The sequence below is a fragment of the Balaenoptera musculus genome, chromosome 1 (genome assembly GCF_009873245.2).
Source record: "Balaenoptera musculus isolate JJ_BM4_2016_0621 chromosome 1, mBalMus1.pri.v3, whole genome shotgun sequence".
NCBI classification, from domain to species: Eukaryota; Metazoa; Chordata; class Mammalia; order Artiodactyla; family Balaenopteridae; genus Balaenoptera; species Balaenoptera musculus.
Genome location: NC_045785.1, coordinates 45700891 through 45722582, shown reverse-complemented (window position 1 = coordinate 45722582; position 21692 = coordinate 45700891). Strand labels below are relative to the sequence as shown.

At 51.6% G+C, this 21692-nt stretch overlaps 1 protein-coding gene across 11 annotated transcripts in view; it reads left to right on the top strand.

Annotated features, from left to right (window-relative positions):
- The first annotated feature begins 3774 nt into the window (after positions 1-3774).
- The window catches only part of SSBP3 (single stranded DNA binding protein 3), a 163893-nt gene continuing 145975 nt past the window's right edge, over positions 3775-21692 (top strand). For 2 of the 11 annotated variants that reach the window (XM_036841949.1, XM_036841894.1), the window contains exons 1-4: positions 3781-4235; positions 5253-5325; positions 5548-5609; positions 8218-8302. In XM_036841949.1, coding sequence (XP_036697844.1) covers positions 4180-4235; positions 5253-5325; positions 5548-5609; positions 8218-8302 — 276 coding nt within the window. In that variant the 5' untranslated portion in view covers positions 3781-4179. Of the gene's footprint in view, positions 4236-5252; positions 5326-5547; positions 5610-8217; positions 8303-21692 lie in introns of all 11 variants that reach the window. The other 9 variants (XM_036841939.1, XM_036841973.1, XM_036841903.1 and 6 more) reach the window with 9 other exon arrangements.

Genomic DNA, 21692 nt, shown 5'->3' with positions numbered 1-21692 from the left:
AAATGCACACAGGACCACACCCATGCACAGAGGCCAACAGCAATAAATAGGTCATGGTCAGGGAGAGGCAGAGGGGCCACCAGGGGATCCCTAGCCCAGACCAGGAGCACAGAGATGGCTTCCTGGGAAGGCTTTCCCAGGCTGGATTTTAGAATATTAGAAGTCCGTCACAGGAAGAGCCTTTAGGGCAGAGGATTTCACACCAGTGTAAGCAACATGGCATAAGGATTTCTGCCTTAGATTATTACCCAGTGCCTAGAACAGTGCTTGGTACATAGTAGATGCTCAATAAACATGTCCTAAGAGAAAAAAAAGGAAGGGAAGGAAAGAGGGAAGAAGGGAGGGAGGGAGGAATAGAGAGGGAGAGGAAGAAAGAATGAGTATAGGGTGGATGTGTAAAATAGCTTGGTGTATTCTGGGAACTGAAAGTACAGTAGTTGCAAGCTGCTATAGTTTAGGCGGTGGGGCTGAGCTGGGGGTGTGGCCTTATCTAATCTTATTGTTGTTGGTGTGCATTTCTTATTTCCTTACCTGTCCCAGAGCTACTTTGGGGATGAGCTCACTTTTTCCTTTCTTGTTCCCCGTAGCCCCTGGTACGTACATTGAGTGCTAACTGCACACAGGTACTGAACCTGTGCTGGGTGCTGGAGACACACAGATGACTCAGAGTTAGTTCCTGCCCTCCCAGCCCCCCAACCACCTCTGGCTGGGGAGACAGACAGTAAACAAATGGCCACAACAATGGGCAGAATGAATGGAGAGCTATTCTGGAGGTTCAAGCAAAATGAGACCAAGCAGAGGGTTAGAGGGATGAGTTTTACTCCAGGAGTGAAAAGCCGGGAGGTTTTTATGGAGGAGGCATTGGAGGGGATGCAAGCCTTAAAGAATGAGCAAAGAAGGGGGCTGGGGTGGGAGGCACTCCGGGCCAGAAGATGTGTGGGGGAGGGTGGGGAAGGTGGGGATTGGGGGATCCAGTGGGGAAAGATAGCCTGGGGGAATGGATGGGGGACTTGGGGTAAGCGAAGAGAGAGTGACTGCGCCCTAATTTCCCAGATCTGCCCACCTATCAAGTTAGTCCCTCGGCTTCTCCAGAGAAAGTGCCATTCTGGGGTAGGGTGTTTGCTTCTGATCTGACTGCATTTTGGATCATTGTGCTAGCAACTGCACACCTAGTTGGGGCTGCTCAGTGGTCCTACTTCCTGGGAACCCATCAGCTCCCCTCTCTCCAGCAGGCTGGGAGGTTATGGCACCCTCCCTTCTCGCTCTGCCTGGGCCCTCCCACTATCTCTTTTTGGTCCACCATGAACCTACCAACATTCTGTGTCAAGCCCCAGCAAAGGGAAGACCACAAGGACAGAGAGCCTGGCACAGGTTCCCCAAATGCATGCCACACCTGATCTGAAAGGAGGTGCTCGTCCTTTTTTCAGGGTGGGGTGTGGGGAAAGAAAACTATAGAAAGGAAATCTTAGCAACATAGAACATCAGACTCTCAAGAGATATTAAAGATCCCCCTTCCCATTTGACAGATGAGGAAAATGATGCACAAACAGATATACCTGTGCTGCAGCCCTAACTCTGACACAGCATGGCCAAGTTGGTAGAGACTGTGATGCAGTAGGGCCAGAGAAGGGCAGTGTTTTCCTTTAGCTGGGACCTAACCCACACTCATGACACTCATAATTTGTGGACCTTGCAGACCCAAGATGAGTCAGGCTTCTTGTGAGTCAGTCTGTTGACAAGCCATTCCTGGCCATTCCTAGCCCATCAAAAATAGAAGTCCAGGGGAAGGGTATGAGCAGGCCGATTTAATTAGTGTGGACTCTAAGGTACCTTAAGTTAGCCCTATTAAATTAAACCGCCTGGGGGAAAAAAATAACTGTAATTATTTCCTTCTCTCCCCTATCGTTGTATTTCAACTCCCTCCCAACCTCCATGCTTCTCTCATTCACAAAACAACCTTTAAACTGGGAGCTAGCACAGACAACCAGAGACTAGGGTTCACTGTTTTCCTTTTTCTGCAACCTTCCCCTTCCAGCGCTAGGTCCCGGCAGAGAACACAGTGCGTCCAGAAGCGTCGGTAGGGCCTGGCTGTATTCTAATTTAGGGAGGCTGCTACACTGAGCAGAACATTATTCCAAAAATGCACGCAGAGTCTCCTTCCTGAACCAATGCAGATCTGTTTGCTGCGGGGCATTTCTTTTTAAAGCCCCTTTTTCTCTCTTCGACAAATCAAAATAAGCAAACTTTAATGGTAGTGAATTATACCTGATTTTGTTGAATCTAGTTCTGAGTTTTCCTACTTGAAACGTGTTTCCCCAGGACACTGACCTATCCTTTAATTGTTTGGTGCGAGGCATGTTAGGGGGAGGGGCGTTACTTGTTTATTGGAACAGCGCTGTTAAAAAAAAAAAAAAAAATCAACCTAGGCTAACAGTTTCAAGGCTCCCCTAAAGATGTATCCAAACAGGCAGCCAATCAGCGCTTACACAGCTTTTTCTGCTTGACTCTTTTAAAGAGACAGTGCCGACAGTGTTTTATCACATTTAAAGAGAACCGCGCTCTAAAAACAGTCTGAAAATGGGGGAGTCTTCTCCTTTGGCTGGTTTCTCGTCTTAAAGAGTCTCTAATGAGGGACACTCAGTGTGTCCTCGGGTTCTCGCCATGGGCAGAAAGGAGTCAGCAGCAAATAGCTGGGTCACTCTGCCAGCCCCCCCCCCCAATTTCCCATTGTACACCTGGGTCACTGACAATGGAAGCTTCCCCTCCCCCCACGCCTGACTCTAGTCCCCCGCTCCCCAATTTAGCTCCATTAATTTGAAGTTCGCAGATTTCTCTGGCGCGCATTCCGCGTAGCGGGGCGCCCAGGTGACGCCCCCCTACCCCGGAATGGCACCATCTCTCGTGGAGAAGCCGAGGGGCTAACTTGCTAGGGCGGGCAGACCTTGGAAATTTGGGAGCAATCACTCTCCGTTCTCTTAGCCAAAGTCCTCAGTCCCTTCCCCCAGGCTCCCCAAAGCAGTCCAAGGGCCATTTTCGCGCGACTCCACTTTGGGGTTTTCCAAAGTATTTTAATGATCTAGTAAAGGAGCAGCCTCGCGCTTCGGCGCCGGCTCGAGCCGCCCAGTTCTCAGCGTGGAGCCCCGGGCCCGGCGCTCCGAAGCCAGACTGGGCGAGAGGGAGGACCGGGGGCGGGGCGGCCAAGGGGGGGGGACGAGTGGGAGTCTGGGGAGGGGGCCGAGGTCGGAGCCCAAGGGGAGGGCAGGCGAGGGGGAGGGGGAGATAAGAGCTGGGCTGGCGCAGGGCTGAGGCTGGGGGAGGTGAGGGGCAGATAAGGGAAAGGGACGTGGCGGGGGGGAGCCAGCGGTGCTCCGCTCAGGGGTCCGCGCCCCCTCCCCTCCGACTACGCCGCAGCACCCCCCCCCCCCCCCCGCTCCCCAGCGGTCCACGCCGTGGAGAGCGCCCGTCGGACCCCCTTCTCGCGGGGGCCGGGGGACTAGAGCTCCCCTGTCCCGATTCGTGTCCCCTCCCCACATCTAAAGAAAACAGAGGATCGCGCCCCCGGACACCACCCCCCCCCCACCACAGTTGGCCCGCAAGAGCAGGGATAGCGGCTCCTCAGTGGCGGCCGCAGCGGGGACTGCCGCGGTCGGGCGCTGACAGGGCGTCCCTCCCGGGCCGCCCCGGCCCCGCCCCCGCGCGCCGATTGGCCGAGGCGCCTATCAATCGCGGGACGTTGACGCCCGCCTTGCTCCCTCGCCCGGGTAGCCACGTTCGGTTGAGCTCCAAGTAGACCAGCGGCAGCGGCGGCGGCGGCGGCGGCGGTGCCGGAGGCGCTGAGGGAGGCGCAGGCGGAGCCGGGCGGGCGCGCGAGCGAGCCAGTGGGCAGCCGGGCCGGCGGGAGAGCGGCGGCGGCGGCGGCACCGGCACCCCAGGCCGAGCCGGCGCGGGAGGAGTTCCAGGGCGATGGGGCCGCGGCCGGGGCTGACGCTTTGACAGCTGGAAAGAGCGCGGAGCCAGCGCCTGGGGGGGAGGGAGGGGAGCGCGGCGAGGAGAGCGCGAGCGAGTGAGCGAGCGAACGCCGGGGAGGGGGCCGGGAGCGAGGGGGCAGCTCGGGAGCAGCCGGAGCGGTAGCGGCGGCGGCGGCGGCGGCGAGGCTCGGCGCCCTCTTCTCTGCAAACCATGTTTGCCAAAGGCAAAGGTTCGGCGGTGCCCTCGGACGGGCAGGCTCGGGAAAAGTAAGCCCTATTTTCCAAGTGGCGGCCGCGCCGCTGCCGGGCTGCGGGCGGGTGGTGGGAGGCAGGTGGGCGGGCGGGGGCTGCTGAGCCCCGGGCCCCGGCGCCGCCTGCTTGGCCCCTTCCCGAGGCCGCGGCAGGCGGCGTGGGAGAGCCCATTGTTGGGAGCCGGCGGAGGTTGGGGCGTCTGGGGGCGCCGCCGGGGGAGGGGGCACTTGGTGGCCTTGGGGCGTGCCGGGCGCGGGGGCCCGCGGTGAGGGGTGGACGAGGTCCCGCGAGCGAGCCTGGGCGCTCGCTCCAGCCGGGGCGCTCGCCGCGGTGACGGCACTTTGCCCACCGGGCGCGGGCAGGGGGCGCGTGGCTTCTGCAGCCCCGAAGGCTCCTTTTGTCCGCCCGCGGCGTGAGGAGTGCGTGCCGGGGGCTTTGTTCGGCCGGGAGCGCTCTCCCTTCCCTGCCCTTGGCCTCGCCGCCGGCCCCGCGCCCTCCGGGGCGCCGGGCTGGGCAGGGACGGCGGCGCCGGCTTGGCCCTAGGCTTGGGGGACAGTTGTTTTGGGGGGAGGTGGTGAGGGCGGCGCTTTGCTGCCCTCTCCAGAGCTCGCGGAGCACCCCAGAGTCCAGGACTGAGTCTCCCCGGACCCTCAAACGTGGGGAGAGGGTGGGTTGGTGGCAAGGAGTGGATCGGGAAAAGGAGCGAGGCTCGGGGGTCGGGTGACTTGCGAGTTTGAGAGACCCAGGTGGGTTTGGTCCCGACAGTACTTGGAAGTTCAAGTTCGGGGGCTGTTCTCCAGCCCCCGCGGCTTGAAGTAAACGCGTTTCCTGATACCCACCTCCTAACTGCTGGCACCCGTGGCCCTAGGCAGGACCGAGCTAGCTGCTCACCTCTGGTCGGGGCCACAATGGGACAGCACGGACAGGGTTGGAGGACAGGCTTGGAGGCCGACTCGCAAGGTCCAGGAGCTTGCACCCGGTGTGGTCTGACGCCTTCCCTCTCTCTCTCTCTGCCCGCTACCCACTTTCCAGATTAGCTTTATACGTCTACGAATATTTACTGCACGTAGGAGCACAGAAATCTGCACAGACCTTCTTGTCGGAGGTGAGTGGAACTCCCCCCATCATCCAATTTCTTGACACTCCTCCTCCTCACTATTCTTAAAGCCTTTGTTTTCTGGAGCAGCCACTGTGGCCACCATTTTGAATTTTTATCACCTTTTGGCATTTATTGTTAGTTGGTCTTCACAGCCTTTTGGCTCTGGGAAGCCCCTAGCCCACCCCTTCTCTCTGCTCCTCTAAGCTGTCTCTGCTCTCTCCTTTCTAGATTCGATGGGAAAAAAACATCACGTTGGGAGAACCGCCTGGGTTTTTGCACTCGTGGTGGTGGTAAGTTTGTGTGATAGTTTTGTGTGTGTGTTTGTTTTGTTCTGAGCCCCCGGCTCCAAGTGAACAAAGATGGGAGGTCTGGAGCGGGTCCCTCCATGCTTTAGTCTCCAGCGTTGCATAGAACAGGGTGCCACGGGGCCCTCAGGACTGGCGAAGGAGGAAAAGGGCATACGAGGTCGGTGCCTAAGTTTCTGCCTCCTCTTTGCTCACTGTTGAGAACCCTAGTAATCGTGCCTGGTGTTTGGAAAGAAACTCCTTACTTTTACATCTCACTCTGAGGCGCTAGGCATGGGCTTGAAAAAAAAACCTGCATGGGTTTTTGTCAATTCTGCACGTTGCTTTAATTAGAGGGAGTGGGGGTGGGGCGGATGGAGGGGTACCAGGTCTGTTTTACAACTGGCCTGCCCCTTCCTTTTTCTTTTGTGAGCTCAAAACCTTGAGAGAGAAATCCATGGGGACCTTTTCCAGGCACCCTGAGAAAGAGCAAGAAGGGGCTGCCACTTCCTTTAAAGATACTGATTTAGACTGACTGGACCTTCTATTCCCCCCCGCCCCACCACCACCACCACCACTCTAAGTATCCCTAAAACCACCAAGTTTCGTTTTACTGAGAATCTGGCAGAGTGCCTGTAGTTGGTAGATGGGGGCTCTTCTCTTGTCCGTGACCCTCTCCCAGGCCCCTGGGCCCTGTCCGGGTGGGACCACCGCCGGTCTGCTCCCGGTTTGCAGCCCGCAGGAGGGAGGCTTAGGGTCAGCGGGAAGGAGTTGCTGTGAGTGTAAGACTTGGGTGTTTTGTGAGACCGATTGGTGGAGTCTTTGACATCCTTTTCAAAAGGAAAAGAGAGCAGAGTGGCTTTTGATATTTTGGTGAAGTTCAGGAAAACGGAGTGCCCTGTCTTGGGATCTTAGTGCGTTTACCTGACCGCCAGCTCGCTGGGGTAACTGTTTCAAGTGTCTTTGAAATGCATGGGGATGAAGTGTCTGTTCTAACTTGCACGGAGAAAATGAGGTTTTAATTGCTTTTGCCAACCTCGGAACTGCGGAGTTGGAGGCATTCGGTGTGGTGTAAGGATTCTGTCTGTAGGAGTGGGTGGTAGGTTTTCTGGGGCGGTTTTTGGAGAGGAGTGTGGGGTTGGAGCTGGCAGGTCTGTCCATCGTGGATTTTGCAGAAATTTAGGCTCTTGAGTAGAAGTTACTCAGAAGGGACTGGGGAGTTTGTAGTGTTAGAAATTTTTAGTGTGTGGAGGAAGTTAGTCAGATGTGTGCAGCCTCAGAGCACAGAAAGAAATGTTCTTGAGCCTCCCTCTGCAGTCAGCAGAAGTCCCCGATTATCCTGTTCTAGCCTTAATCCCCCGCAACTTCTCCAGCCTTATCTCAGCTCCGGGAACTAAGAGCGTGTCATGCTGGGCTCAGGCAGTGGTGGCTCTGTGATTTGACACCGACCGTGGCTTTTGGGGTGGCAGGAAGTGGTGGAGCTGATCTGAAGAGGGCCAGGCTGCATTCTTCACGCACCTGGAGTGAGGTGCTTGTCTGGTGACTGGCAGAGCTGGCAGTTGAGATGGTTTCTTCTGTGCTGGCTGTTTGTGATGGTGACAGGAGCACTGGTCTGGTAGTCATAGACTTCCGCTCTGGTGCACATTTTACCCTTCAAGCGGGTTCCTATCCCTGGGCCTTGGGCTCCCGACCTGGAGAGGGTTTCTAAGGCCCCTTGTTGATACCAGTGACTACCCTGTGTTTGTATAGGGTTTTACTGGTTGACAGAGGATTTGTATGTCTGTTTTCACATAATGCAAAGTGTTGGGGTGACCGTACAAGAATCATGGAGGGGGGTTAGGCAGGGAAATCCACCCTCCTCCTTTTGCTGGGCAGGTGGTTGTCTGAGGAGGGCTCTGTTTCAACGTGAAAGAACGAGATACTTGGTTATCCATAACATAACCTTTGGCTAATTGATATATGTTCTTTGGTGGGCAGGGGAGGAATGGTTTCTATATTACCTTGGGCGAGGGCCTGGTTGAGAGTCGGGTGAGCTGGCAGGAGATGGGGGTGTGGGCTCTGGGATTAAGAACCTGTAGATTCCCTTTATTGCCAGAGTCACCCAGTTTGCTGTGCATATGAGTCATAGTCCTGACTTTGACAATTTAACCTTTTTATGAAATGCAGCCATTTTGGGTGGAGGTGGGAGGTGGTAACAGGAGCACAGATGAGACAGGCATGGATTCTCATCCAGATTCCTGTCTGTCCCATCTGGGCATCAGTGGGTGGGTTACACTAACCTGCTTGAGTTTCAGTTGCCCCATGTATAACACGGGGATAAAATCACCTACCTTACAGCGCTGTGGTAGTTACAGGCAGTGTCATGGGCCTGAGGCATCCAGCACATAGTAGGTGTCTGATGGATGAGAGCTATTACTCTTAGTGCAAATGGCAGGCTGTCAGAAGAGGTTGGGCCCATTTTGTTGTTACGCTGAGTATGCCCAATGAAGGCTGGGAAGGTGGGATTGAGCCTTGGGGAGACGTGGTGCTGTTAGCATCGTGCATTGTACACTTGGCTGTTGGGCACACAAGTAATAATTAGTAACCTGATCTTATTTTATTTTTCAACTTGCAGCGTATTTTGGGACCTTTACTGTGCAGCTCCTGAAAGGCGAGACACTTGTGAACATTCAAGTGAAGCAAAAGCCTTTCATGATTACGTGAGTAACAAATTTTTAATCCTGGCGATAATTGCAGGGTTGGATAACTCGAACTTCTTTAGTATCAAAGGCAAATACACAGCCGACTGGCAGTGGTCTTTGTTTTCTCCTTGCCTTTCTTTTTGTCCTGCCCACCTCCCTGCTGCCCTCGCCCCGTACTCTCCTCCAGCAGCGGTCTAACTTGGTGAATGGTATTTCATAATGTTATAATTATGCAAAAGAGTGGAGATACCTATCTGGAGAATTAAATGGCGTTTTGCAGGGCTCAACCATGTGGGGTTTATGTTCTGATTGGGCGGTCACCTGGGAGGATGGTGGGGCTGAGCCTCTTTGGTGCTGGTTTATGAAGAAGTTGACCACAACCAAGAAAAATAAAAAGTAAATATGAAACTTCTGTTTTGGAGTAGAAGGTGTGTTTGAGTGAGAATTTGGTGAAATAGATTCTTAGGTTACTTTCCAGGGAGCGATCTTCCAAATTATGTTTTTGGAGGGGGGTGCGTGTGTGTGTTTATGGGGGGGGGCTTGTGTTGTGTCCATTAAGACAGTGTGTACTTTGAGGTCCTTGGCTGGTCCATAAACCTGTGTTGAAAATGTTCTTGTGAAGATAGTTTCATCACATTGTAGTGCTTTCTACTCTATCATTTATTCTCCCTGGGTGAGTTTCTTAAGATTAATGAAATGCTTATAAGAGAAATGTCTGCCACATGTCCATATCCCACCAAGGTCCCCTTAAAAAAAAAAATTGGACTCCAGTTGGGGTGGAGTCAGACGTATGATCAGATGAAACAGGTTAGGATCTTCTGGGGGGGGATGGAAGGGGAAGTGTCTGAAGATCTTCCCAGCCTCCTTTGCTTCCTGTTGGTCTTGTAGAAGGTTAAGTGTGTGTGTGTGCCTGTATGTGTGCACACACATGTGCACTTAAGAGGTGATTTATTGGATTTTGCACTTCTGCATGAGGTGGGAAGAAATGGTCCCAAAGCTCTAGGGCATGGAAGTTGGTTTTTTGAATGTCATCGGAGCCCACCCACTTGGCCAGGCCATCTGCATCCCCTGCATGCAATTTGAAACTGGCCTGGGAGACCAGAACCCATTTGGTTGAGTTTCACAAGTGGTCAGATCCCATGCCACAAGTATCTTTCTGGTGAAAATTTTTCCTTGTAATATGAGGACTTAGAGACTCCCGTGGGGGCTCCCTGGTTTTGAGAATATTCAGTGCAATGAAATTTTGCTATGACTGTAAGGTTAATACCCTTGGAGTGGAATGCTGAGGAAATTGACCAGTTCTTGTGCCCTCTCCAGGGTTGAAAAAGAGAAGCTGCTGAATGGTACTTATGACCTGGTGAACTTTTAGTAGTAAAAGGTGAGAGGGCTGGTTCACTTGTGATGTGGTTCTTCTGGGAAAATCGGTGGTGATGATCACAGGGTTTCCTGGGGTAGAGGCTAAGAGTTACATTAGCCGTATAAAAATAGTTGGTGAATTTGACTTTTCTACCTAGTAAAAATCGTGTGTGTGTGTTTTAACCTGTGGACGGCCAATTCCTGTGTGGCCTGTATTTGACAGCTATGCAAATGGTTTCATTTTAGAGTGGGGCGGGGGACGTGCCTATTTCCAGTCACTCTCTTGATATAGGATGTCTGTGCTAACTTTCAGAGAAGTTAATAATTTGTAACTAAGTTTGGCTCTCTAGTACATAACGTGAGACTCTCTTTGGCAATTTGTGGTTTGGTCCGCCATCTTGGAACAGTATGGTGGTAGTGAAAGTTTGCATGGGTTTTCTTTCAGTAATTTGCTGAGGAAGGGCAGCAGAATTGTGTAGAGATTGCTGAGGTTGGTGTAGACATTTAGAAGAAGCTACCAAGAGCTGAAGTCACAGTGACTGAGGCCCAGGATTCACAGATCTTGGGATCAAAACCCTTTCTCCTGGTTTGGGATCCACTTGGTGTCATGTGGCCTGAGAGTCAGGTCATGTGAAAGGAGGGATGGAGTGATGAATGGGGATGGGGAGGGAACGTCTCTATTGTGAAGGAGTTAAGGGGGGTGGGTATTGAGTTGCAGGGGTGAAGGAGAAGCAATGGGAAAATGAAAAAATATTTAAGAAAATGAAGAAAAGGAACCCTCTTTTCTCTTTGTCCTCCTCAAATTTTCATGTGTTCTCTCCATTCTCATGGCTACTATCTTGTTCACCCTCATCTTTCTTGCTAGAGTTATTGCTGAAGCCTCTTTTTGGATTCCCTTCCTTTTGTCTGGGGTGAATGCCTCTCTTATCCGTCACATCCTGTCCACTTTTCAGCTGCTTTGTGGAGGACTTTGGTGATAGTTTGCTGTACACTCTGATCACTCCTTCATCTCAGCGTCTATACAAACCACCTGTACAAAGCCTTTGTTGGTGGCTTTCCATGTGCTGGGCCCCTGTGCTGGGCACTCTAGGTTCAGGCTCTCATTTCAAGCTGCCAGCGGCCCTGGGAGAGAAGACATGTTGCTAACTCCATTTTGCAGATGAAGAAACTGAGGCACAGAGAGGTTATCATAGCTGTAAGAATTAGGATCCAAACTCAGGTCATAACTGACTCCAGAATCTGTGTTCCTAACACTGCCAAGACTTGGCCGCACAGGTCCATGGCAAATGTCACCCGTTTGCACCTATTCCTGCTAACTTCTCGTTCAGGTTTGTCTTTCTAACCACAGCTTATTCATTTTTTCCATGCCAGAGACCATTCGTCTAAGAGCTATTCATTTCTGTAGCTCCCACAATACCTTGCACATAGTAGGCACGCATGCTAAATGAATGAAGGTGTTAAGGAACTATGGGTAAGAAAAAACACTCATTTTTGGGCATTTTGGTAATTTGGATAGCCAGTAGAATATTGGAAGATGTTCTTTTAGTGACTCGTTTTTGCTGGGTCATCTTGAGCCAGGTGATTTTAATGTGGGTTGACTAGTTACCTTAATTCCTTTTTAGAAGATAAAGTGGAGTGTAAATAAGAGCATGTGGTAACTGGCCTTCTGTTTTCAATCAAGGAGATTCAAAGATTCTCATGGTTTGTCCGTGCAGCTCAGGTATACCCGCCTGGGCCTCAGTGGGTAGTGAGTAGTGAGTGTGTGTGGGGCATGGGTGAGGAGGGACTCCTGTGGGGCTGGGAAGGTCCTCATCCGGGAAGATCCTGGTCTCAGCTCTCCTAGAGAAATGAATTTGTGTTCCTGGCAAGTGGTCTCCCCTTTCTGGTGGTGGGTCAGTCCAAGCCAGGCTTCAGGGCCGGGAATGAACCAGGTGACTCAGCGGAGAGGGGGTTTAAATTTTCTTTGAATTGGTGAGTTTTTATTTGAGTCACAGTCTATTTTCCTCCACACACCTGGAAACTTCAGTTTGCTTGGCTCATTGTGTATAAGCCGGAGCACCCTGATGTGGACCACACGTAATGAAGAGCGATGCAGGGTTTGGTACCCAGAATGTACTTTTCTGAGAAATTGGTTTACCTGAAGTCAGAAGAGCCCAGAGGCCATAGGAGGAGGCTCGCAGGGACCCTGCCTGTGGTTTCCTTGCTGTTCCCCTCCGGCCAGAGCAGAGGTTCTCTGGTGAAGCCCTTGGGTCCCTTGGGTTCTCTTAGATGCCAACGTCTGTCTGGTCCTGGCCTTTTGTGGAGTGGACAGTCCCGCCTACTAGCTCAGTGCTTCTGAGTTGAAGGTGCTGGAGAGCAGTGACCCTCACATTGCTGTACTTTTCAAAACGCTTTTTCAGTACATGGTTGTGGTTTGGCTTCACAGCTGCCTGTTGGTCGGGTTTTATTATTTAATCTCACCCCCATTTTACAGATGAGGAAACTGAGTTCTCGAGTTTAGATGGCTTGTCTGAGGGCATGTAGCCAGGAGGTGGCAGAGCTGGGACTAGACCCCCACTCTTCCAAATTCCACCTCTGAGCTTTTGACAACCCTCATTTGATACAGAATTCCTGCAAAACAGAGGGAAGATATTATCATTTGACCCAAAGTGTGCCCATGTATAGTCACTGAAGAAATAAATTTAGCAGAGAATTAAACTGAAACCCCTGAGAGGTGAATTGCAGAGTCACTGGCAGAGGTGGGACCTGGCCTCCGAGAAGGGGGTTTGTTATGGTGCGGTGGCTCTTTTGGCAGGGAAAATGTGGTAAAATCTATGGCCTTTCCTTCCAGAAAACGCATGTATCCCCACTGGGGAGACTTTGTACATGATTTCAGGAGGTTCATGGCTGCTGTCCCCTCTGTGATCCCCAGTGAAGAATGTGGGGTGCCAAGTGGATGTGGAGTCCCATGACCTTGGCGAGTCGTGGGCCTCAGTTTCCTTGCTCTGAAGACCTGCGGTCCCTTTCAGGTCAGCCTCAGTGGGGCTGGCTCTCTTACCCCTGTGCTCCCCCCAGCAGGACTCAGCTGACCCCCCTCCACTCCCAGCTGTGAGCCTGTGTCTCCAGGCGGGTTGGTTAAAGTCGGAAAGCGCCCCAGAGTCCTGGGCGTGGATGGGAGCTGAGGTATTTGTGGCTCTGTGGCAGGGGTCCAGCGTCCTTGGTGGGTTTGAAATAGCAAAGTGATATTTGAGAGGGCTCTCCTTGGATGTGCCGAGCTAAGGTTCCTGCCAGGCAGGGAGCGTCCCCGCCTGCCAGAACCCTTTGGGGGCAGGGGTGTGAGAGGGTGGCAGCGTGGGCAGGAGCGGGAGGAGAAGGCCGCAGCTGGGCTCTGAGGAGCTGGGGGCGTGCTCTCCCCCGCGATAAGCCGGCCTAGCTATCTGCCCAGAGGTCCTGGCAAGTTCACGGCGTTGCCTTTGGCTCTGACCCTTGGCACCCTTGTGTGGCAGATTATAAAAACAAAACATACACACGGTTGTTTCTCCCCCCCCAACCCCCCTCACTGGAGCTCAGACTGTGTGTTGTGGCCTTTCTTCGGGCTTCCACCCTGTTTGCTGCAGCTCCTCTTAACCCCAGAGGTTGCCAGCCTCCTCTATCGGTAGCTAATTAAACACTAAATGAGTAACTGGAATTGCTTTTTTGCCAGAACCCGGGCAGTGTGGCCATCTTAATGGGTTTCAAGTGGCGGCAAGACCCCAAATTGCAAATCCTTGCCCTTTATTTCAAGACGGGAGGTGGGGCGGGGGGAGCAGGGGGGACCCAAACAAAGTTTTTGGCAGTGGTCACTTCATTTGAACTCCAGGACCAGCCGTGCGCTCCAGTCTGTGCATAATGCCATCTTTGTTAGCTAAGCCTTTGCAGACTTGGACCAAGGGTTAGCTGTGTGCCATTCTCTGCTCTGAGGGAGCTGGGAGACACCCAGCTCGATTTTCCAAGGCAAGCTGCTTCTGTAGCGGGGACCTCGGGCCAGAGCCTCCTCGCCCCTTCTCTTGACCTTCCCGCCTCTGTGGGTGAGTGTGTGTGTGTGAGCTTAAGAGGGAGCGGTGGAGGGGAGGTGTGTGTGCTTGAGGGCCTGTCAGCCAAGATAACAGAAATGTTACACTAGCTGTAGCCTTTATAATAGTGTCTGGGGTTTAGAGTATTTAGAAAAATTAATCTTTTTTAGCTTGGTAATAATTCTGACCACGGCACAAGTGCATTAGACGATTCACATAAACTTCTTTAATACATGTTGCTGGGAGCTTACAGAAAATAGACAATAATGATTGTTTGTTTTTGATTCGCCAGGGTAATGGGGTTTTTTGTAGCCTTGGCAAGATGAGTTTTAGGAATGTTTCTCTCCCATGTTATGCTTTTTTTCCCCCCCTTGGGCCCTGAATCCTCTGGGTTTTGAAGGGTTTGGGTTCTGACTGGTGGCTGGGATGCACCCCTGAGTTCCAGTTCCTGCTCTGTCATTTCCTGGAAGGGTGGACTTTTGGAGCCTTGGTTTTCCCATCTGTAAAATGGGGAAATGGTGAATCCTTTATGGGTTTGTTGTGAGGGTTAAGTTGGATTATATATGTAAAATGGTTGTCTCTCTGTGGCCAGTGCTTGGTGAGTTTGTTTCCTCTCTTTTTATATCCCCAAAGTTTTCCCCAGAACCTTTTAATATGATGGCGATAACAGCATGTTTTACTGGAAGAGCAAGTTGACCCTAGGGAACTGGATACATTAATTTCCCGATGATGCCCTCCGGTGCCTGGGCTCCTCTGATGTGTCATGGAGTCCTCCCCCAAATACCAGTGTCTTGTCTCCCCACCCCCCAGACCCCTGCCAGGGCCAGAGCAGGCGGTCCTGGCATAGGCTGGCACTGATAAATGCTCCCCTGAGACGTCTGTGCCCCTTATCTGTGTCGGACAGAGTGGTCCTGTCCCACTCCCATGTGTGGCTTCCGCATGGCTGAATGGGAAGAGCTTGCAGCTTGGCACGTGCAGAAACCTAGATGCAAATTTCGGCTTCACACCCCTTGTCAGCTGCAGGGGGTCGCCACTTTTCAAGGTCCGTTCTCTTGACTGTAAGGTGGGCACAAGGGTCGTACTTGCTCAGCCCACTGTGGGGGTAACTGTGAGAAAGGCATGGAAAACTGTCCAGGGAAGGTTACCTGTGTAGGGCAGTGCTGTGTCAATGTTTGCAGGGATGACCAGCCTCAAAAGCCCCGCAGTTGGGGTCTTGTCTTTGTCCTCTTTGGTACATACGTTGCCCTGGCCGGCCGCGGGTCTCACTTGACCTTTGGATTGAGTGAGGAGTCCCTAAAAGGGCCCTTAAGGAGAAGGTGAGGAAGGGGTGTGTCAGCCATCGCACGTCCACAGGAAGCTGTTTCTGGGTGCCCGAGGCCTTGGTCAGCTGGTCCCCAGACCAGGAGCAGAAGACACTGCCAAGTTTTGAGGTATTGATTCAGTCCAATTACTGAGTGCCCGCTCTGCTCCGTGTCCACTGGAGGAGACAGATGCCGCCCAGGATGCGCTGCGTGTGCTTAAAAAGCCTTCTCTTTGGAGAGACCAGGATGCAGAGCACCACGACTGGTCGTGGGAGTAGGTAAACAGCCCCATTCCCGTGTGGTGGCCGGGAAGGGTATTTAATGTAGTGTGTGTAGTAGCAGGGTTGCAGGTGGTAGAATTGGAGGTCACATCTTACAAGGAGGTACCCTGAGGCCCAGAGGGGAAAGATGCCCCACCTGAAGTCATCAGTAGGACTCAAACCTGTAAACCGTATCAGATTCCATAACTCTTTCCTTTGCCTTATGCTGTCTTGCTGCACTTACAAGCTGTGTGAACTTGGGCACCTTAATTAACCTCTCTGTGCTTCAGTTTCCTCAGGTGGAAAATGGGGTTAATAAAGTATACCTGCCTCATGAGGTTGTTACAAGGATTGAATGAGTTTATGCACGCACACACACATTAAACACGCACACACACAGTACATATTGTGTCTGGTACAGCATAAGTGTCATAAACGTGTGCTATTGTTTTTTGGTTTTTTTTAAAATTTTGGCCATGCCACGCAGCTTGCAGGATCTCGGTTCCCTGACCAGGGATCGAACCTGGGCCACGTCAGTGAGAGCACCGAATCCTAACCAGTAGACCACCAGGGAACCCCCTGTGCTCTCATTCTTATTATCTCATTTCAGGCCTGGTATGAGTCCTGGCTTTCTGATGGCCGAAAGGGGGGGCAGCAGCAGAATGATGCTGGTGTGAGAGGTGTGCTCCTGGGATACGTGACCCACCTGTTGGTTGATTAGCACTCTGGACCCCTGGGTTTGAATCCACCTTCTTCAAGCAGCCGCGAGTGACTGGGGGTGGGGTTCACACATGCAGCCTCCAAACCAGCCCCGCTGCTCGTGAGGATGAAGTGCTGACGCGTGGATGCTCCTGGCCAGCACCGGCCTGTGGTGTTCAGTCATTGTCAGTTCCCTCCTCTTGTAGCCGTTTCCCTTGCTCTGGGAATCTGGAACTTCCCCAGGCCCCTCTGACCCGTCCCTGGTGTTTCTCCTTGGTACTTGAGATGGGTTTTTTGCTCCAGCCCTGCTGTAGAGGACATGCCAACCTGGAATGTGGCTGCCTCTACCAGGCCTGCCAGGGCCGCCCCCAGGGGAACACCCACCTTTTCTTCTGTCTTCCCCCCGGGAACTCTGTGACTTTTACTCATTTGCTCTTTGCTGCCTGGAAGTAGAGTGATGGGGGTCAACGTTGTATCTCTTCCTTTCCCTCTTCTAGATTGAAAGCTCCTGAGGGCAGGAGCCCTTATCTCCACCCCCTTTCTGCTGCCCCTGCTCCTCGGGCCTGTTGCAGAGTTTTGAGTAAATCCTGAGGGTGGTGAGCTAGGCTCTGGGCCTTGAAAAGCGAGAAGGGTTTGATCCCTGCCCAGGGATCAAGTATGTTAAATATGCGTTTTAATGGAGATGGACAAGTGGTGAATGGTAACTGTGAGTTGTGACCCGTTAGTGCTTTGTGAAATCAACTTAGTGGGTCACGAATTGGCAATTACAAAAAAAAAGAAACTCTGGGGCTTCCCTGGCGGTCCAGTGGTTAAGACTCCGCACTTCCACTGCAGGGGGCGTGGGTTCGATCCCTGGTCAGGGAACTAAGATCCTGCATGCCGAGCAGAGCAGCGCAACCAAAAAAATCAAAACAAAACAGAACAAAAAAAGAAATTCTGTGTTGCAAAGAGTAAACATAAGCATTGTTTCGGGAAACTTCTGTTTTCAGCAATTTATGGGTGCCTATAAGCAAACATGTGCCCTGGGTTTTCAATGTAAAATTTGCCTTGTTGCGGGTCTCAGTCTAAACTTTGAAAGCCGCTTACCCAGAAAAGGCTGAAGTTGAATCTTGGTTCTTATAGACTGTGTGACTTTGGCCAAGTGGCAAGCGATTGCTGACCTCAGTTTCCTGATGGGTAATAAGGAGGGAGTCATTCCCACCTCTGAGGGTTCTTGGGAGAATTGATTCCCTGCCGTGCTTCCAGGGTGGCACCTGGTGGTTCCTGGGGACCTTTGCTTTTGGTGTTTACTGCTGCCATATTCTTAGTTCATGGAGCCTGTGAGAGGTGCCCAGCAGTTGCTTGCTGAGTGCTGAATAAGCAGTGGCTCCCACTTGAAGTCCGTCGCTTGTTTCTGCTGGGTGGCAGCTCCCTCTGCCTGTCTGCAGTTGAGGTGGCGGCGGGGGGGTGGGTGGTGGTGATCTCCAGCCCCTTGTGGTGGTTGTTGTCTGAACATCTGCAGGGCTCAGGCTCTGGTCACAGCAAGAATCTTGAGAATAGGTCTCAGGACATCCTGTCTGACCCAGGTTGGCCCAGCCTTCCAAATTCCCTGTCCCCTCCTGGTGACAGCTGTTTGCACAGCTCCGAGGCGGGCTTTGTGTCCCCCGCTCTTTGTGTGTTTGGGTGAAGCGCCTGACATTTCACTTCTGTTTTACAGTCCTCTGACCTTAAGAAGCACAGCTGCTCCCTGGGGCCCCCGTCTGAGGCTTTCCTCTGATCCTTCTCTCCCAGTCACAAAAGGCTGTTTGAGAGAGCAGGCTCTGGGGTGGCAGCCCTCCCCCTGCCCGGGATGCTGGCTGCAGCTTTGCGAGTTCTTGGGATGGACAGAATGTGGCTTTGCACACTGGCCCAGGATAGCAGTCGGCTGGTGGGCAGTTATTCCTGTGAGCCTGCTGCATGTGTGGCCCTGTGCTGGTTGGTGATGGGACTAAGGCAGTGTCATGGACAGCACAGAGGATTTGGACTTGGATAACCGGGGTTCAGGTTCTGTTTCTTTCAGGTGGCCTTGGGTAAGTCATTTGGCCTCTCTGAGACTTGGTTTATCTGTGATAACAAATGATGTGAAACAAGGCTTGGTTTTTTTTTTTTTTTTTTTTTTTTGCCTCTCAAGCTTTTTTTTGAAGCCAGGTGAGAGCAGATAAGAATGGTTTGTAAACTGTGGTCTATTTCAAATGTGAACAAATCATCAAATCATAGAACGTATATCAAGAAAGAGCCTCTCAATTTACAGAGGGGGAAACTGAGGCTTGGGGTAGAGTGGTAACAAATCTGTGACTGGATGGGCCCCTGATATCCGTGGCAGCCACTGACTTTAGAAAACCTGCACCTGGGAGGTTGGCGCCTGGGTCTGCCTCTGTGCCATTCGGTAGGAGTTTGCAGCTTTCTTTGGGAGATGTCATGGGCTTCCCGTGGCTTTGGCCGTGTGGCCAGTGCTGAGGGGGCAGACGGCCCAGTGGGCAGGCCTGGTGCCGGGCGTGTGCACGCGGCCGCTCTGTTCTGTCTTTTAGAAGGCTTCCAGGAGAAAATGTTATCCTCTCTCTGGAGGCCCTTCCTCTTGGCAGTGCCCACTGGTGTTACACGAGCGGTTCTGGCCACAGCTCTGGGCGCAGGTTTCCCTGCGGGTCTCCGGGCTGCGGAGCCACTTCAAAAGGGGATTTTACAGCATGACAGGGAATTTCAGCCACCGTGTTATCTCCGAATTGGCCAATTGATGGTTTCAGCAGAGCATTTCAGCATCGGGGAAGCCAATACAATTTGAGTTAGTCGTGATGGCTGCCACTTTAAATACCGCAGTGAGTTTCTGTCAGCGGGCTAACGGGCAGCACAGGGCATCGCAGAAAACCTGATCACTGGAGTGCTTCAGTCGATTCTGACCCCAAGCTACGGAAAATGAACTTAAATCTAGTGGGCTGTCGCCACATACTTTCTTCGGCATTATTTTGCTAGCAGCATCTTTGTCAAAGGGAACTGGAAGGGAAAAGAGCAGGTACAGATCACCGTGTTTGCCTGTGGCCACACCCGATTTGAGGGAGCGAAGATCTTCCAGGGGGAGTGAGCCGCTGGGAGTTGGGGTGGTGGTTTCCTGGTGAGGAATGAGTTACTAAACTACAGCGTCGTGCTTTAATAATGATGACTCTCTAGCGAAGGAGACTGGTGTTTATTGAGCACTTACTATGTGCCAAGTTTTTATTTTTTTTTAAAGTGTTCTTATTCAATTCTCACCCTATTCAGGCTGGGTAGGGGACAGGACATTCTTCCCGTTTCGTGAAGGAAGAATTGATAACAACGAACAATGATTGAGTGCTAACTGTATGTCAGGCACCTTTCTAAGTGCTTTGGGTTTTATCTCATGTTGTCCTCAAAGCAGCCCCGTGGGTCAAGTTCTGTTTTTTTTTTTTTCTTTTAATTATTATTATTATTGTTTTTGGCCATGCTGTGTGGCATGAGGGATTTTAGTTCCCCGACCAGGGATCGAACCTGTGTCCCCTGCAGTGGAAGCACGGAGTCCTAACCACTGGACCGCCAGGGAAGTCCCTAAGTTCTGTTTTTATTCCTATTTTGTAGAAAAGGGAACTGAGGCACTAGAGGGATTCAGGAATGTTGAAGGTGTACTTAAACTAAAGTGCTCTGCACTGCTATACCATGCTGTTTCCCTAAAGAGTTAATACCAGATTTGGCATCTTTGCTGCTTAAGTAATTGGTGACCCACTGCCCAGCCCTGGTGGGTCTAGGTGGCAGGACTAGGTGGGAGTGGTCCCAAGGGGGCAGATGACCTGAAGCCCTGTCTGTGGGTCGTGTGGTTCCTTATCAGTGCTGTGCTTCCCAGAGGCAGAGGGGCTGGGCTGGTTTTCAGTGACCTCACCCAGGAAGGAGATATTTTGCTTCAGGCTCATCATATACCTTAAGGAAGAGTTTCCCCATCTCTTCGCTTGTAAGGCTCCCTTTTATTAATCCCCTACCACCCCATGTGGACTCCATGCTTGAAAATATTTCATTTACAAATAGATTATATACATTGTTACCATTAATTTTACTGAAGACGTAGGAAAAACAAGAGCTATATAGTTGCTGATTAGAGCATTTCATCAGCTCAGAAAAAATTGGGAATTTGGGGTTTATTTCAGTTGAGGTAGACCTGATTTTGGTGTTGAATTAAAAAAAAAAATATCAGCCCGACTCCAGAGTCCCTGAAGTTTTTGAGGGACCTGGTTGGAGTCCTCAGGCTGGGAACCTCTGACTTAACGTCTGTGCTTCCCCCACCTACCTAGCAGTGTAGGTGGCTCCTTCTAGCTGTGTTCTAGAATGGCCAGAGTTGGGCTCTGGTGGAAGAAAGGCCCTCACGTTCTCCCCTGAGAGTCAGGAGGGTCAGAGGTCAGAGTTTGCTCTTAGGTCATCTACCAAAGTGCAGGCAAGGCTTCCCTGTGAGGGAAAATGTGGGTTGGAAAATGGACACCACAGGTGTAAGCTCCTGGGTGGAGAGCTCCCACCTCTGGAGGATGCTCCAGAGGCCCCATCCCTACACTCAGGTACCATGTTCCCTGCTGTTCTGAGCTGGCATCCAGTGGAGGAGATGGAACACTGGACTGTGAGTCCAGAAATCGTTCTTCTCAACCAAGCTTCCCCACTTATTAGCTGTAACCTTTGACTGGCCATTGTCTTCTTTCTGGGCCTCAGTTTCCCCATTTGTAGCATGGGGACAGGGAGGGATACAGAAGCGATCTCTGATGTAGCAGGGACCAGCCTTTATTGCACACTTACCCTGGGCTAGGCGCCGTGCATGGGCATCCCGTCTAGTCCTGTAACTCTACGAGGCAGGGGCTGTTTTTATCCCACTCCTTGGATGAGTAAACTTGAGGCTTCAAGAAGTGAAGTCATTAGCCTTGGTTATGAAGTCATTAAATAACGGAGCCCGATTTGAACCCAGGGCCCCATTCCTAGTCTTTGAGCCACACCGTTATTTTAATAAACTTTAAGATGACTTTGAGAGATGAGGAACCTTGGGGGAGAAAAAATATTCTTAGAAAGAATTGAATCATTTCTGTAGAAACCCGTAAATGTGTGTCTTTAAAAAAAAAAAAAAAAAAAAGATGTTAGTGACAGTTTGCTTCCCAGTGATATGAATGCAGATAAACCTATTTTGACTGTTAACTTATTTTGTTGCTTAAAAGCCAGTGACATGTAGCGTTGAATTTATTTTTCTTCACAGCGTTTAAGTGTTTGCCCCTTCTTGAGTGACGTGTGTGAATCTGGGAATTGCCTGTACTTTGGGGATCGAGGCCGCTGCTCGCACTTCAGGATTTTGCCTTAAGAGGGGCGACTCGGGGGAGGATTTGTGCAGGCGCAGGGTGGAGCCGAGAAGTGGCTTCCAGCCACGCGCTTACCTGAGTTTCAGGGTGCTGTTGGAGCCAGAGCTCACTCCGAAGTTGGGGTCACGGTGGAGAGCTGATCGCAGGAGTCTCTGTGACTAGAAGCCTAAATATTTATTCTGTTCTGTCCCTAATGAAAACAAATTGTCAACAGTTGTTCAGTAACTGACTAAATTAAAATCTGTAATTAGTCAATTGGATTAAAGAGTTGGCACAACCTGATTGTATCATGCTGGTTAGGTTATTAAGAGAAAGGGTGTGATTTTTAATTACTGAATGCTAATTTTGACAGTTTCAAAGAGAAACAGACGTGTTTCTCCCCCTTTTCCTAATTTTGAATGGTTTGGAAAGTAAAG